Genomic DNA, 18,412 nt, shown 5'->3' on the forward strand with positions numbered 1-18,412 from the left:
CCTATCTCCTAATACACTGCCATTTAAGCAATACCACCCTTTCAAAGCAGGCAGTGATGTCAATTTCTTTATAGAAGCTGCTTTTGATTTACAGTTGCCATCCACCTGGCCCTTGTTCCTAATGATTGCTGGCTGATGGGAAATCTGTTATCCTGGCAAAAGACTCTGGGATATATACTGGCAAATTTCCACACCAAAAAACCTAGAATCAATGTGCATGCACAGAATGGCACCCTTTGATTTTACTGCCCAACTGTCAAGTTATTACACTTTTTTTTTTTTTTTTTTTTTTTTGGTAAAATCTCACATATGCAAAAAGAAAAAAGAAGAAAAAAGAAAAAGGACCTTTTAAGAGTAATATAGGTCCATTTGGATTGTTGAAACCAAAGGCTCACAGTTAGTGCCTAAAGACCAGTTCCCAAAAGTATACATGGCTTTCAAGCTCTTGCAGTAGAAGTCCTTAGCACAGCTTTAGGCACATTCATTTTTATACATAAACAAGAGAACTCTGAGAATTCAAATTCTACTAGAAGAAAGTTTGTAAAGCAATATATAAATACATTGTAGAAGAAGTCAGCACTTCTTCATCAAGGTAACTGAACTACATGTAGGTAGGACAAATCACACCTCTACTAGCTGCACAGGCCCAAAGTTTAGATGTACTGGTTCTATTTCTTCTTGAGTCACAGAATTCCAGCATGGCCTTAGAAAGTCATGTACAGGGGGATTCCTCATATATAACCTTCAGCAATGTTAAGTTTAACCACTCTCCCTAAGCCATCTGTCCTGGCTTCTTTGTAACGACTGGGGAAGGCAGACACCTCCAAAAAGCAGATGATTACAACTGATGCTCAGACCTAGGAGTATGTGCATCTCTGTATGGAGGAAATCCAAAATATATGAGCCTAACTTTTGCATAAATTACATTGTGAGACAGGAACCTTGCTGCAAGGATTTGTCTAAACTGGGAAGTCCAGTACTGCCCAGAGGTTCCCGAAGCTAGCTGAGACACAGTACACCTCTGCCAGCTCAGTACCGCCCTTGGGTCATTAGCCGACTTCTGACCCAGCAACACTTCTCACTGCAGAAACCTTTTCTTTTCTGCTGCAGGATTTCTATCTGAGACTGCCGACAAAAAAGTAAAACACAACTAGAACAGAAACATCCCTGAAATAATGACACAGTGGGAGCATCAATCATAATACAGATGCCTGCCTGCCTTACAGGGCTCTATGTCACCAGTGTATTTCACTTAAGTATCAGCATACACACCTCTCTATTCATGTTTAGTAAGTCAGTTCAGTTTGTAGAGTAACTCTGGAGGAGGCTGAGGAGAAGCCCCACCATATAACAGCCTGTGGGGAGGTGGGAGGCCCACGGGCAGTTCTGTTTATGAGTGTGGGGTCCAATTTCCCCCCTGGAGCGTGGCAGCAACTGTGCCATCTTAGAATCATAGAATGGTTTGGGTTGGAAGGGACCTCCAAGACCATTTCATTCCAAGCCCCCTGCCACGGGCAGGGACACCTTCCACCAGACCAGGTTGCTCAAAGCCCCATCCAGCCTGGCCTTGAGCACTGCCAGGGATGGGGCAGCCACAGCTTCTCTGGGCAACCTGTGCCAGTGTCTCACCACCCTCACAGGAAAGAATTTCTTCCTGATGTCTAATCTACATTTACCCTCTTTCAGTTTTAAGCTATTCCCACTTGTCCTATCCCTACACGCCCTTGTAAAAAGTCTCTGCTGGTCATACTTCTTTTGATGCAGCCCAGGATATGTTTGGCTTTCTGGGCTGCAAGCACATATTGATGGGTCATGTCGAGCTTCCAGCCCACCAACACCTCTAAGTCCTTCTCCTCAGGGATGCTTTCAATCCATTCTCTGCCCAGCCTGTATTTCGCTTGAGATTGCCAAGACCCAGGTGCAGGACCTTGCACTTGCCCTTGTTGGACTTCATGAGAAATGGTGCTCTAAAGCCTTACTGCAATGGAAAAACACATCCCAGACATGGGAAATCTGTATGAGAAAAGTAAAATTGATACCGATGTATTCCCACAATTTTGCTTTAGATCAATTAGCATTCTCCAGTGAAAAAAATGCTTTATTGAGAAATTCTGGACCAGCACTACTCAGTTCTTCATTTGTAAAGTCACCATCCATTTGTGTGCCAGTTTTAAAATGAGCATTTTTTCATGGAGGGTGCATGTGCCAGTGGAGAAAGAAGCAAAGTTCACGTAAGTACTGCCAAAACACCCTCGTTTATGTTTCTTGGAGACTCAGGACAACGTATTTTGTCTGCAAGTAGAAGAAAAACCTGAGGTGAAAGTTCCCTGTAATGAATAGCACAACAGAAGTAACGATTGCAACTGAAGTAGGAAGATGGACAAAACCAGTGTGGAAAGTGAATGGCTGATGGGAACACAGTAATAAACCTCAAAAGGGATAAAAATCAACCACATGAGTTGATTTACATTGAAGAAGAGGAGGGAGAAAAAATAAGATCTAAGGAGAGAAGTTTAGGCTTGAAAAATACACTCCAATTTAAGAGAATACATTGATACTGTGGCTCTGCTGTCTGTCAGCTGTGGATTTTATCGCTAGTGCAGCACCCAAAACTATCTTCCACTGTATTGCAATAATAAAAGCCAGCAGAATTTAAGAATAAAGTAAAATGATCTCATTAGCATCAATGTATCAATCACATAACCAAAGAGAACTGGGTAGAGTCAAAGCCCCTAATCTCATTTTCATACAAGCACTCAGCAGCACCCAGCTCAGTGCAAAGAAGAGTTCATGCTAAAGGGCACCATGGTCACATCCAAATGACAAATCACATTTCTAAGAATTAACTGGTGCTATAACTACAAGTATTCAGGATTTCCTCTCTGAATTTTATGTCCCTCCATTATGCCAGAAAACCAAAGCTACCATAAGCATCATCCATTTATATGCACAGTCCAGCTTTTCCTTGACATTATTTGAAAGAAAAAAATTGTTTTGTCAAAGGGGTTCCCTCTGCCTACAACCCATAAGGAGAAAAAAGTCTAGATCAAGAAGGAGGAATTCCTGGATCTTTGGATTTTTACTGATAAACTGATGAAAAGTTCATGCTAAAAATCACCCTCTGCCTCTCCCGCTTCTGCCCTCAGCCTCTGCAACTAAGAGATCTCATGTTGTGTGTGTTCAGGGAAAGAGGGCTGCATGCTGTAAAATAACAAATTTTACTGTGCAAGCGTGCAGGGAAAGAAGATGAATGCCCTGTTCAGGGTTTGCATCACTATATACATGGAGATGACTCCTGAGCTCCAATGCATCAGGGCTGCCTAGGGATGGAAGGGCTGCCAGGCTGAGGGAACAACATGTTGCCTTTGAGAGAGGCCCTTAAAAAGTTTTACTGGTCTTCTAGGGCCTGACTAGTGCCTTCTCTTCCCTTGGCTTCATAAAGATTTCTAGAGCGTATCTGAGTTCTGACCCAAAATATACGATGTTATTCTTGCTGTGTAATAACCATCAGTGGTGTCAGACATATAGAGGCAAATCTGCTCTTTGTTAGAGAGCTACATGTCAGAATGAGTTTGTAAAACATGCTACAAAAAGGATGAAATGCTGCTTACAATGCAAAGCCCACTGAAATCTACATATTGTTGCAATATTTATTATCAGCCAGAGCATATTATCTCAGATTAATAAATTACTCATAGTCTATATAATGGTAAGGCATAGCAACTGCCATAAAGCAGCACTGTCAAATGAAGAAATTTCAGCAAAGTACCCTGCTTGAATTAATGACTTCGTTTATCTGTAACTTTACATTATTGATTGGGTTTGCTGAATTGAAGGACGACTAGGAAGTCATTCCAAAAGAACTACTGAGAAGTCTGGAAGCTCAGCCAATATAACGCTAGCAGCAAGAAGGCAATTTCCCTGAGAAAAAATAGTCATACTTGGTTATTTTACAAATATGCAGGCAAATGACATTCTGTTGGTGTAAATAAAAACTAATGCCAAACATGTGGCTCTTAATGTCTGATTGTCACAATTTTTACTGCTAAGAATTCTTTTCTTGTAAGGCTAGAGTGGACCTGACACAAAGCAACAACACAGGCTGCTTGGAGTTTTAGAGGACACGAAAAGCAAAGCTTTCATGTAGGCATTCCAAACTGCCCTGTGAACCACAGAAGGTAATTTCTAAGACAAGAAGCTTAAACATGGCTTTATTAAAATAACAGTTCCTCCCCAAACACTGACTTGTTGATTTCCTTCAGCTTGTGTTTAAAACCTCGGCTTTGCTAACCCCACCTGGCAGATACATAACCAAAGGAAGATGCTGGAGCATTCAGTATTGTCCTGTCACTCCCACGTTCTGGCATGCCGAGTCCCCCAGTCAGGTGCCGTGGATTGCCGTACCCTTACCTCACATCAGAGATCTGCAGTGCTGACACGTGTGTCCCAGGCAGCTGTCTACACCGCCTGCAGTCTATGGAGAGGAATGGGTGCTCATGGACTTGAGTCTGCCTCTCTCCCTAAATTAGACAGCTAGAATAGGTCAAAAGAATTACCACCTGGACATGCCAACTGCTATCTAGCCCATATGCAGGGAGGTGAGATAACTAGCTCAGATGCAGATATCTATGTTGTAGATGTCTAACTAGGCAAGACAAATCCTGAACCCCACAGACAGCACACAGAGGAAGTCAGAGGCCTCACCAAGGCAACTCCCCATAGCCCCCACAGCCCTACACGTAGTGTGAGGGGCTGCACAGGACCGACCCAAAGCAAATACCCCACACAGGGTATTTGAAATCCCTTTCTGTTCTTGGAGACTAGGTAGCAAGAGGCAAATACATACACACGTACACACACACATATATATATATACACACACACACTTATAATCCTTATGCAGGATCACTTCAAACATGTCTGAAAACCAACCAGGAAAAGGTCAACTGTTTTCTTGCACCTGCCACCAGCATCTACAAACTGGGCTCAGTATTTTGTTTAACAAAGGCAAAACTGCACAACGGCAATCCGGTACGGAAGGAAAGGATGTTGCCATCCCTTTGGAGGTGCCATGCTGTACTTCCCAGCCAGCATATGCAAGAAGTTATTTTTTGTTGTTAACTGTACAACTATTCACAAGAAAGAGCTCACAAGCTCACTTAAGAAAGAACACATTCTGTGGGACAGTCTTCTAGACTCTGAGGTCCAGCCTACCTCACTCAGGCACTTAGCTTAGACCTACGCTTTACTGCTGAAGCAGTCTTTCTATGCATGCCCCTATGCTGCCCAGTTATTCACCAGAACAGTAGGTGCCTTTCCACGTCTTCAGAGGAAAATTCCTGTCTGCTAAGTTTAGATGCTGAAATTGAGCACACAGGATCTCCCTTTGGAAGGCGTCAAAGGCACTTTCTTCTCTGCAACAAGGGTACGTAGGATTTGGGCTTTTATTTTCAGTGGACTTCTTTGCTAAACATCCAATATTAAGGAACGCTAGATGCCTAAATTCAGAATAGAGCGTGCCTGTATGGTACTTTAGTATAGAACAAGAAAGAAATGGGCTGAGTGAAGACAGTATAATGTGCCAATGTCTCTTTTCAGATCAGCAGCTGTACGTGTGGTGTCTGCGACTGAGAATGAAGTAAATAAGACAAACTGCAGATCACAGTCAAATCAGATTTTCCTAATGGGGCTTTTGAAATAAACTAACAGATTACTGTTTAAATAAAACCTGTAACAAGGATGAGTTGATGTTATATTATTAAATTTCTTAATTTAATTCTTAAGCTCCAGAGCCAGCCAAGTAATATTAAACATATTTACCTTCACAAGCTGTGGAATGCATTGTGGAAAAGCTATAAAAGCTTTTCATGGTTTGATCAATTCTCTAAGTGTTCAAGCAGTATCAATCACAGAGAACAGTATCTGCCTGCCAGTCATATATTTAGAAGTATTTGCTAATACCCCATGCTTCCTCTTTTCATTTATTAGACAGAGCCATTTAGTACAAAAACATGACAGCTTGTTTTATTTTTCTGGGTTATTAAGTGTCCCATAAACTGAGAAAAAAAAATACTTAGCGTTTCAGGACCTGGTGTTGTAACTAGCAGTCTATCAAGCAACAGTGCTACTGGTGAAGAAACCTTCCCTTCCTTTATCACCATTGGAACTGGAGCACACCAAATACAGCGAGAACCAACGCTTTGCTTGCTCATACAAACCTCCCTCTCTGCTTAAGGGAATTGAAATTTGAGGATGACAGTTGCTGTGCTTGACTAGATGAATTAGCAGGTGTCTGGTGAAAATGCAAAATAAAAATAAAAAGAGTTCCTCCTCAAACACAGCTTAGAAACATCAATGCTTTTGGCCAGGAAAACAAAGCAAAACGTAAGTACTTTTAGATACCATGTTAAGACGTTTAAAATGCATCAACAATAAACTATACAGCAACGTCTAATGGCCTTTATTACATCCCTTCTTATTCAATAATACCCAGAATGCCCATGTTTTGAATCTCTCAGATAAAGTAATGTGTTTTGCGGGTCTAGCACAGGCTTCAGTGCCTGGAGGCTCTAGTTCTATTTCCAGCTCTGCTTCAGACCTACAGGGTGACCTTTACGCATAACCTCATTTTCCTCACCTATAAAATGGGGATATTAATACTTATTTACCTCACAGTTGGTTCCCTTCCAGCTGCTACAGTGACTGAGCAAGCTCATGCATCTACAGAATTGCTAATGTTCATGATAAACTTTTTTTTCAAACAAGCAGACAGACATTAAATTAAGAACTTATTTGTCCATCCAGTGAGTGAAAGCACCCAGGAAAATAACAGCAATGGAAAAACTGTTTAAAGCCCCTCACTACTTTCAATGACACTGTCCTTCAGGAGAAATGTAGGTAGTTCCTATTTATCAGCAACTAAAATGAACCTGTTGATGCTGCTTTCAGTCAAGAAAAAAATTCACGTTTTTTGAGTGAAATTCTAACCTGTTCTCCCTTTGGAGAAGATATAAAAACACTGCAAGTTTTGCAAGTAAATAAAGGAGAAGAAACAACTTCAATTTGAAACTTTAACTAATAATGAGGGCGGAGAGAGGGACAGGAAAAGAGAATCAGAGAGAGACAAGAGATACAGCCATCTCTTCCTAAAGGGAACAAAGCTACACAGAAGAGATGCTGGCAAGTGTGCCAGCCCGCAGCTGGGGGGACACCCCTGCAGTATTGCCGAGGGCCAGTGCCTCCATCGGCCCGGGGATGCCTCGGCAACACTCATCTTGCTCTGGGAATGCGATACTTACTCTTGTACTGCTCTGGCTATGGAGAGCGCTGTAGATCCAGTTTCATTAACGCTATCTAAGGTCACATTTGGCAGGTCGTCATCATCACTGTCACTTTTAATTTGTCTGGGAGATAGGCCTCGGGGGTCCATTTGTGCTGGAAAGAGACATATAATGGATTAATATGAGCGTGCTGAAATTAATCTCGTCCCAGAACAACATCAGGGTGCACAACACATCTGCTTGCTCGGGTCGGATGGCACCGCTTGTGCTGAGCGTCCCAAATCAGGTGATGCACTGGCAAAGTCACCTAGCAGTGCTACAGCCAGGCGACGGCTCTTCCAGTAGCACACGCACCTGTGAACACACACAGGCAACACCAATGCATTCAGCACACCTGAAGCAAGACTGCACATGTAACACACAGCAAAAACTCAGTTCACCCTCGACTTACTTACTCTGCCTGCCTTCAGAAAGTGAAGAGAAAGGGCTACATCTGCTTCATACAACACTGCACACTAGAGAGTAAATTTTACAGCGAAATGTCGGGAACAATCTTTGATTCCGAATGTTCATCATAAGATACCAGGCTAGGACCCATGTCATTCCAGTCAATTAAAACTTAGGCATCTCAAAAACACCAGGTGTCCTATTTCTGACTCAATTCAACACTCGTGTCAACCTGTGAAGGAGCCTTCCCTCCATGGTACACATAGCAAAGCTGCACGTAACCTGGCACAGGCAGCTAACTTTCAGCTGACAAACTGATGGCTGATGTTGGGTAGGCTTAGACTTTTTTTGAAAAGTCATATAGTCTCAGGTCTTATGAACATTTGAAGACGAGGAATTGCAGCATTATTTTGCCCATCCATAGCTTACGGCATCCATCCTGTACGGCAATAGTGCAGGTGCCCGGGCGCCGGCAGCGGGGCCTGCAGGGCACCTGTGAGAGGTTCCAGCTGGTTTAAGAAAGGGAAAAAAAATTGCCACACAGGCAGAGTGAGGAAGAAAGTGTGCGAAGCAGCCCTGCAGACACCGAGGTGAGAGGAGAAGGTGGGGAGAAGATGCTCTGTGGTGGAGCCCCGGGAGTGCCCAAGGCACAGCAGGCTCTCCTGATGGAGCTACGGCTGGCGGGACCCAGGCTGGGTGGGAGCGGCTTGCGGGGGGGGGGGGGGGATAGGGATGAGAGAAGAGGTAGGGACTGACCCCAGCCCCCACTCCACAGCCCCCTGGCTGCTCCAGGACAGGGAGGGGGACAGGCTGGAAATGAAGGGGTGACCCTGAGCCTGGGAAAAGGGGGCTGAGGGGTGGTGGTTCTCACCATCCTAATCTATGTCTAATTAGCAATAAAATAAATGAATTTTCCCCACGTTGAGTCCGTTTTGCCTGTGATGGTAACCGATCTCCCTGTTCTCATCCCATCTCATGAGCTCTTCCACCTCATTTTCTCCCCCGGTTCTGTTGAGGAGGGGGAGTGTGAGAGTGGCTGGGTGGGCACCTGGCAGCCAGCCAAGGTCGGCCCACCAGAGTTACATTTTGTGCCAGAGAGACAGGAAAGGAGAGCAGCGAGCGGGCTACCTGCCGTCCGTCCCTCTTACCCAGGCTGCTGCCTTCCAAAGGCAAAAAAAAGCACAACCCACACACAGGCAGGGGTAGGAAACCAAAGGATGGGCATGGGGCGGCGGGGGGGGGAAACTATGGGGCACAAGTGTGGCCTGAGATATTCCCGAGAGGAATTAGGGGTTGCCTGTGTCAGGGGACAGACAGAGAGACAAACTTCAGAGGTGATGTAGAGAAACAGACATTCCTCCTTACTCATGAAATACCACACAGGATTAGTAAGTGCTGAGAGACACCAAAAGCAGCTGGAGTAGAGAGCAACACTGGAGAGATGCCTGAGGCTGCAAGGGAGGTGTGCTAAGGGGAAAGACAAACATATTATTAAACAAATCTCTTTGCTTATTTTATTTGGTCAGGTTAAACAGGGGAATCCAAGATTATTCATTTAAAGAGGTAACTGTTGCAGTTTGTTAGCTTGTGCTCTCTTGTACTGCAGTGTCAGGGACAGGACACTCTCGGGGTCTTACAACATGCTTTTCAACAAAGGCAGCTGTCATTCCTACCCAGCTCCGGCTAACCGCATCCCTGGACACAGGTATCACAGGCTCCCTTCAGAGCTCATGAACAGATCAGCGGGCCTACAGCTAGAGAGCAGCTCCAAAAGTCACAGTTATATTTTTTGCCATGTTTCTTATGTTACCATGTTCACTGACTCTAGAAAAGGGACTGAGTTACGCTGAAAAATGGGAGGGTTGTAGATACTTTGGGAGCTGTGCAGCTGTAAGAGTAGCACTGATGGATAGCTCGGCTCTTGAAAAGAAATCATTCTCCAAACGAGCGGTGACTCGAGGGAAAGTTGATCTTAAATCTTAATTTATGTCTTAGCTGTGAACCACCTCTGAGTAAAAGAACAGTGAGTGATTATAACTACCCTTCAGCTTCATTTTTTTTTTTTATGTTAATGAACTTCATAAAGAAAGTACTATTAAAAAATGTTCAGTAAGCTGATGCAACCACCCCTTCTGGAAGCACAGTGCATTTACAGATGCACAATACAACTTTTACTAGCTTTTACTAGTGCAGTTTAGGTGCCTCACTAATACCAGCTACACGCAGACTGCTTATTATTTCTTCATGTATGATAAAACACCTTTTGCTTATCAAAGTAAAAACTGTTGACAACAAACAATGACCTGCATGAGACAAATGTACAGCAACTTTGAAAGCGTCCAAAATTTTTAATTGTTTTAGGTAGAATGAGTACCTTTTCTGACTGTGCTTCTTAAAATCATGACCTACACGTGATGGTATTCCATGTGTACCTGAGCATTAAGGATAATCTAGTATTGGATTTAAGAACAATTGAACCATCTAGTCAGCTGATTTAGCCCCAGAAAACTATTTGGAAAGAAGTGCACTTCTGCTCTGTTCTCTGTGTTCTTTCTTACAAGCAACTTTACGTATGAGATTATTATTACTTATTTCATTATTTCTTCAGTTCTTCTTAAAGTGAATCTCGTTACTAGTAGTTGTATGTTTGTATCTGCCCAATATTTAAATGCTGCTATACACGTTGCTTTTGTGAAAGCTAAAGTTTGCAAATAAATTTAAAATCGTTAGCAAAAAGCTATGTATGCGATAGTTTGTATTAATAATGGCTTAATCTGACTTGCACTACAGCAAGTTTTAAGTAGCTAGCTGAGAAACTTAATGTTTAAACCTAAGCCTAACTTGAAATCACAAAAGTTGTTACATAATTTAGTCTGTAATACAGTTATTACGCACCAATTCTGATCACTTAAGTGTGAATACACCTACATAAAAGGAGACAGCACAAATGCCTATGAAAAACCTTACACATTTTTGTTCCTTATAAGACATAACGTTGTTTCATTATTACTGCAGATTGACAGCTCTGAAGATTGAGACTCCTGTGGTACTCGGTGGTGGTTTTAATTTACCAGAGGAATGCGCGAGGATGAAAACTCTCAACTACCTTCTTTTTGTTTCCGCTCTGCAAGGGAAATCCTACTCTGTCTACTAACACAGCCACGAAGCCGCTAGCGGGGTTGTGCTTTTGCAACTAGGGATAATGTGGCCCACTGCACACAGTTTGCCCCACCAGATGCCAATGTTTGAGCACTTCATGAGGTGCTGTGAGCCGTGAGCATGGTGAGAACATAAGGCGAGGAATGGAAACATACCAGTGGGCAAATTCAAAGGCAGGCTATCCAAGGACATTTTTTGTTACACCTTTGCAGTGAACCTAACTAAAGACAGTAACTGAATTAGAGAATGGCTTAGGGATTATTCCCTTAATTTTTAACGTTGGCCCACATATACACCCTTTTTTGTCTCCCTCTCCATTTGTGACCTCTTCTCAGCTTTCAGACTTGGGTGGCCAAGGCACTGGAGAGCCAAGGTGACTAACCAGGAGGCTGAACTTCGCCACTGCCAGCTGGTGTGAACTGCCCCATTTTCTCATCAGCATGTCTGCTGCCGCTGTGGTGAAGAACAGCCTTTAAAGCCATTCTCCTCTCTGAAATAAGCCATGTGAATAACCAACTGGCCAAAAGCCCAACAGATATCTCCTCCTCACACTCACTACAGTGTGCAAACTGCAGTACCAGGAGTTTTATACATTCAGGGTTCATGACTCCTACTTATGTCAACAGCTTTGACTTTCTCTTGGACATCTATGAACAACTGTAGAACTGATGGCACCAAGGTTTATAAATAACAGGCGTAGTTCATAAACACTGAATTAAGAGTAATTGCTGGCCTAATGAACATCAAATCAGAAAGAATGAAGAGATGCAGGCAAGAGATAATTTAGTAAGTAAGATTAAAAAGGTGGAGGACAAGTGAGTAATGGAATGCAATCGGCAAGCAAGGTGGAGGAGAGCCAACAAAACATGCCAGTGCATTTTAACTTCCCTTTGTGCTGTACCTTGCTCTGATGATCAAGGTTTTCCTTGAACTTAGGACCACAGGTCTGGAAGGGACCCACCTGGGTCACTAAATTGAGTCCTCCCTATCACAGGCAGACACATTTCATTAAAAAAGCTCAGGCCCTAAAAATGAGCTGGTTTTCTTGCCCTTGCTACTTCTCTTGAAAGGCAAGATTTGTCCAACAGAGCTATCCAGTGGTTTTGTGATGTATGAATGAGGCTAAGGCGAGGCAAGCAAAAAGAAACAAGTCAGAGACTGCTTTCGTCGGACAAAGGTGTCATTGAAAAAGTGCACAGGAGCTACAGAAGCAAGCTGTTAGCACTGCATGCTGAAAAGACTGGTGAGCCAGGGAAGTTGTTTAAGAATGTCTGCAAGTGCTGAAGGCTGCAAGCAGCCACGCCACTTTCCATCCTTGTGAGCCTCAAGAAACAATGATCCTTTTTACTGAAGAAGGTTCACGGAGTCACTCTTGATGCATGTGCGTATATGCAATCACTTCTCAATAGCCCCTTTGCCAAACTGTACCAAAAAGGAGTTTCCCTTTGGGCTTTATAAGTGAATCCACTCTGCACTTGTTTTAAGGTAAGATGTGCAAATGGGTCTCACGTAAGGCACACACCAGCCTGTAAATACTCCAGAACTTGGTCTACCATCATTAATATTTTATCTGCCAGCTGTCAGTTGCCAGTAGGAAAAAATCTGATCTGGATCAGACATAAGCTTGCTTCCATTTCTATTGAACTAAAAAAAATGGGTTTGGCTTTAAAATTTATGCTGGCTGCGGGAGCCAAACAATAGCTGATCCTGTTTCTCAGGACAAAAGTGCCCCTTTCTGCAATGCTGGAACAGATTTAAACTTGTACAGCAGCTTTCTAATGAGCACCGACTGAATTTGTACCTTCTGGCACATGACCGTGTCAGTTTTGCTACGGTACAGGACTAAGCAAGCCATAGAAGCAAAATCTTCAGGAAGAATCCAGCCTGCTGGCTGCTAAGGACAGACAAACCCCTCAGAACAAGATGCAGCCTCCACCTTCCCAGGGGAATATCCTGAGCACAGGGCCACAACATCAGGGTATTTTTCTCCTTCTCCACTCTCTAAACTGCTGCTCCAGTCCACATTGGAGCATCTCCTGAGAAGGGGGGACTGCAGATTTAAATCTCTCCAGGCTGGCGAGAGCCCAGCACACCTCCTCTCACTTCTCACACATGTGCTGGTATTAATTATTAGGCTGTTGGGTAAATGCTATCCCTGTCTGTCAGAGGCTCCACCCAAATATGTCCTAATCACTCCACTTCTTTGCAGCAATTATTTAGGGATATGCAGCTCATGCTCCAACCTGGCCAGGTAAGGCAAGGGCCATCAGAAATCCTGCGGTTGGATGCCTGTAGGTAGGCTGAACCTGGGCCCTTCTCAGTGTGGAAAGGGCCATACACTAACATACTGCTATCACCGCTGGCAGTTCCCAGTTACTGCGACCTGATTTATTTTCTCCAGTCAGATTTCCTGTGAGTGAAAGAGATGAAAACTCATCCGCGCAGTAGGCTCACGAAGACCCATTGGAAGTAATTTCACATCTACACGCTACCTTTGATTTAAAGGCAAATATGAGCCCCTTGGGTTAAAGATGAATTAAATATTTAAGAGCAGGAGAAAACTAAGTAACTGTCAAGAGTTTTGCCTCTCTTTATAGCTGAGCCATGTAGTATTAACTGTTGCTGAAATGACTCATTATGAGATGATGCTTGCTGGTGTGAAAGCAGAGAGAAAAAAATTCAGCATCCTGAAATACTGAAGCCTCTGGCTCAGTTTATCTTAAAATTTCAGTTTTCTGCATTAAATTAATTTCTCTGCTAATAACTTTGTAAACATACATACATGTAAGCCTGCCGATACACCACATCCTAATAAAAGACTGAATCATGCGTAGCTGCTCTCTAACAATAATTAAAAATTTATTGCTGCTTTTTTAAAGCATTTCCAAATTCAGAATTGTTTCACATATTAAACTCCCCACCCTGCCTTCTCTGAAGGATGCCTAATATTCAACCTGTTATTCAAAATGATTGCTCATGATGGGATTTCCAAGTGGCCCTGACATCCACCCACAAGCAGGGTTACACAGGTCTGCAGTGGGGAGAGTAATCTCAAGACCTGTGCTAGGTGAGATGTCAGCCTGGATGACAGGGAGGCCCCTCTGGCCTTGCTAATTCTGAGTCACACCCAGGTGACGTGTTTCTTCTTGCAAACATAGCCACAGGGTTGTTTTTTGTTTTTTGGTTTTTTTTTTAATTGCAATGGAAGTTTAAATTACGCAGAAATATGAGGTACCTCAAATAAACCAGAAAGAGTCATGTTTGCTGTTGCCAAGTGTCCTTCTTACAGATTCCTCTCCAGTTGCCTCCAGTGCATGCTGGCATACAGCAGGTAAAAGACTGCTGTAAGCAACAGTTGCTTTGCATTTCCCTCCATTAGGAATGGAAAACCAAACACTATCCCACACACCAAAATTAACATTTACAAGAATCTCAGTACTGCTGTTACACACGTGTGTGTCCGTGTGTCTGCAGAGCATGAAGGACAGAAGTAACAAAGTGACATCTTCTGCCAAACTCCTAGAAGGATGGTATTGGAAAATATGGTTAAGAAAATTATATGGTGCTTATGCCTTAGCACAACATGCTATTAATCTGCCAGCATCAGAAACACTCTGAAAGAGTTAATGTGAAACTATTAATAATCTGCCACTCACGATAACCCCGTGACTCAACAGCACCTAACAGTATGTTTCCATCAGTCCCCATCATCTCTGAGTCCTGGACCTCAGGAGCTGGGTGACACTGGGACGGGAGAGAAGAGCTTCTCACCTCCTGTCTTCAAGGAACCTGCATTGTGTATAGAACCACCCCAATATTCCCGTAACAGCCCGCACAGGGAAATGGGTGCCTTCAGGGGTGACGAGCCCACCTGCCTCCATGGCCTGCACGGGGAATTCAGCAGGGTGAGCCCTCATCCCTCCTCTTGTTGGGCACTGGGGCACCAGCTCTGGCAGAGGGAAGTGGCTCAGTGCACCCCCAAGCTGCTGTGGACCTGGTCCTTGCTGGGAAGGGGAGGAAAGTAGCCTTTGCCATGTGAGTCATGCCTTGGTTTTCTGGGAAAGGAGCAGAAGTGTCTTGGGGATCTCAGTAAGTGCCTGAAGATGGAACAACAGCAACAGCACTGCGTGGCCTTGCTTGCTCCTGCTCATTCTCCACCTGCCACCATCCACTTAAAGCCAAAGAGGTGCCTCAGCAGCAATGCTGAAGAAAATTACCTTTGGGGGCCTCAGGGCCCTAGTGGGCAAATTTGGAAGAGAAGTAATTAACAGGAAGGACAGATAAATCCTCATTAAAACAAATAATCTGCCAACAGTCATGAATACTGTAGTGTCTAATCCATAACTTCAGTCTCTACAACTGGCATACAGCAGCGTGGTACCTGAAATACTGCAAAAAGAAAACTGCTGACCAGCACTGACTTCTTTTGCTCTTTCTTAAACTGCCACCACTTCAAATACCTCTGATAAAAAAAAAATGCACCTGGGTGGATCAAGCACCAAGTAGAGGGACCGACTCATCTCCATCCTTCCTGGTTACTCTTGGAAAACAGGTTTTACAACCGTGGAAGCTCAGCCTCACACCGTAGCCTGATGCCTGAAACAACCAAACATTCTCCTTCTTGGCAGTTTTTTAGAGAACAGGAGCCCAGAGTGGATTTTCCCAGCAGGAGAATGTCAAAGGAGAATGTCACAGTCACCACTGCATGTTAAAGGTGGAAGAAATACTTCCAGACACAGATGTACAGGAGCTATTTGAAATTATGCCCTCAGAGACTAAGTGTTATACTCAGGTTTACTTAATGTGTTTTAGGAAACCAAATCCTGGCTTTATGGACTTAACAAATGCATGGGAATGATGGTATTCATGATTCTCTTTCTAAGCTGGTCCATAGTATACAAAGCACATATATGGCATTTTTCTTCCTATCTAAAGTTCATTTTAAGCTTTTTTTGCATTGGAAAATGCTCTAACCACACCTATCAGATTTTCAATCAAAACAGCTTTGGTGTCTGGTAGGGGCAGCAGAATTGGTCAATTTATTTCATAAAACTTTATGTACAAAGCAGCAGTATCCATGAACGTAATGGTCAGAATATAGAGTCTACAGGGGTAATTTTTATTACAATTTATAGCAAGATTACCCATACTCCACAGTTTTCAGATTTTATTGAGATTTTATGGGACTATATGGCTAGAACAGTTAACTGCATCCAGCATAGCTATGGTTCACAAAGAATGGGAATTGTCACTGAATGCTCAGTGTAACTAATCTACCAGGGAATATTAATTGCTATGATCCAATCAAAGGCAATATTTAAAATCATTTCACCAGTCAAACAGTTAGCCATAAACCTGTAAAAGAATAGCTGTGTGGAGAAATACAGAGGTGAGAGTGATTGCATGGATGTAATATACAAACATATTTAAGCATCTCTCTCATTGGGTTGTATACATAAACACACATTTTGTATTTTTTTTTTAAGCAAAGGACTTTTCACTTTCTAAGCTATTTGAATGCCATGAGACCTCACCTACACAAAACCTACACTACTGACACTACTGAGATTTATCTCTCACTGAGCATCTAATACACAAATACCCTACCACCAAAAATAAACAGGGGAAATAGTAAGGACAGAATATATTTAATATTAAATACAATATTGCAAAGCCACTACAAAACAGTAGCAGATTGCAACTTATGTGCTGCAACAGTGTAGAGATATTTTAGACACTAGAAAGCTTCCAGCAGGTTGGTCTAAGGTACAGTAAAACCCAGGCAAGGATAAAATAAATTATAAGTTTTATGCCTATGTTTCTGCTGGATCCTAACCTGTGAGATAAAAGCAACTAGATCAAAACTCAGCCCTGGTGAGAGTACAGAGCTGAGGGACCAGAGGCATTCTTGGTGTGGAAGACAAGGAATTTACAGCTTCCAAAAGGTGCAGAGACTCAGGATATGTTGAAATGGACCTCCTCATGCTCTTTACACTGGACTTCACAAATGGACTTGGAATACACATTTACCTCTCTCCCTTCCTCAAACATGCTCCTAGTTAAAAGCATAGCACAATGCTAAATCCACCGTCGATAAATCTTAGAAGACTATGTGCTTCTATAGTGAAAAACCCCAAGCATATCACCAGTGAGTCACCAGAAACACAACTTTTCTGGAGATTTAAGTAGAAGACTGTTTATGGGTTTTCCCCATAGCTAACCTAAGACACTTTATCTTCAAGCAAACTCCTTCTCAATTTCAAATACCACAGCATGTCTTGTAACCTGTATTTTAACTCTCCATTCTGGCAAGAATTACTGTTTACTCTAGTTCTTAAATGTAGGCACCATCTCCAGTAACACAGGTCCCACCCTGAATGCAAGCCTCTCCTCTGCTTGCTTCTCTTCCTGGCTATCCATTGCCAACCTGCTTCTCCTTTCCAAGAACCACTAATATTTCTTCCAGACAAACCAATCAAAGAGGGGGAGAAAGAGTCAGCATTCTGGGGAATAGGAGGGGGGAGGTGGACAGGCTGTAATATATACAGCCACAAAAAATCTTTGTGCGTAACAACAAAAAAACTTGCAGTTAAAGTAGAAACTCTGTTTCAATGCAACTCCAACCCAAAATAATCATCTACTAAAATGCAGAAAGGATAATCACTTCACATGAAATAAAAAAGGCAACACTAGTGGTTTTAATTAAGAGTCTCTTCCATAATTTATACAAACAGACCATATAAATTGACCTTGGAAATGGTTCTCTACATTTCTAACTTTGTACTACAAATTGAGTTTACTTTTGTGCAGTAAACTTTACAGTGGGCAGAAATAACAGGCTGTACTTCACAAAAAAAAAAAAAAAAAAGCAACCCAAGGGCAGTGACGTTATCTAGTTTACCTGTTTTTAAGTTCCAGAAAAATCTGTAGCAAAAGGTATTGCGTTTACTACTTATTAATGTATCCACGGTGAGGAATATGGCATGTGTAAGCTGAAAGATACAATCTGTATTTCTAGTAGACACAGTAACAAAAATAGTCAACACCAACGGCTTTATGGATATTTACATACATGGGAAGCAGATTTAAGTTCAGTGGCAAATTTAAATTCATAGTGTTCTGACTGCTAGATTTTGCAAGTGGTTGTGTCTCCCGAAAACTTTTAAACCTGTAAGAGTGAGAACCCCAAACTCCAGAATCACAGAAGTTGCACAGGTCCTTGGTGCATCATCATCAGTAGGGAGCTTCTTAAAGGCCCTTCAATGGAGTAACGCTTCTGAACTACAGAAAACAATTTTAAAGGGTATTATCTTTGCCAAAACCTGCTACTAGAAGGACACAATTTGCCAGCAGTATTTGTGGATATCTTCTGAAAGCAAAGCAGTGGAAACACTCAGGTTAATGGGAGCAGAGTTTGTAGGGGAACCTGTTGCTGCCACAGTGGGCCCTTTCACTCCCGGTTGAGCCTCTCCTTGCTCTCTTTCACCCTCCCCAGATCTCTTTTCTACCCTTTTACTTTTCCCCCC

General features: G+C 42.8%; 1 protein-coding gene across 6 annotated transcripts in view; it reads right to left on the bottom strand.

Annotated features, from left to right (window-relative positions):
* The window catches only part of KLF12 (Kruppel like factor 12), a 251,695-nt gene that overhangs the window by 72,274 nt on the left and 161,009 nt on the right, over window positions 1–18,412 (bottom strand). For all 6 annotated transcript variants that reach the window (XM_040584208.1, XM_040584202.1, XM_040584204.1 and 3 more), the window contains one exon: window positions 7,299–7,434. In XM_040584208.1, coding sequence (XP_040440142.1) covers window positions 7,299–7,434 — 136 coding nt within the window. The remainder of the gene's footprint in view (window positions 1–7,298; window positions 7,435–18,412) is intronic.

Source organism: Falco naumanni, chromosome 2 (assembly GCF_017639655.2).
Source record: "Falco naumanni isolate bFalNau1 chromosome 2, bFalNau1.pat, whole genome shotgun sequence".
NCBI classification, from domain to species: Eukaryota; Metazoa; Chordata; class Aves; order Falconiformes; family Falconidae; genus Falco; species Falco naumanni.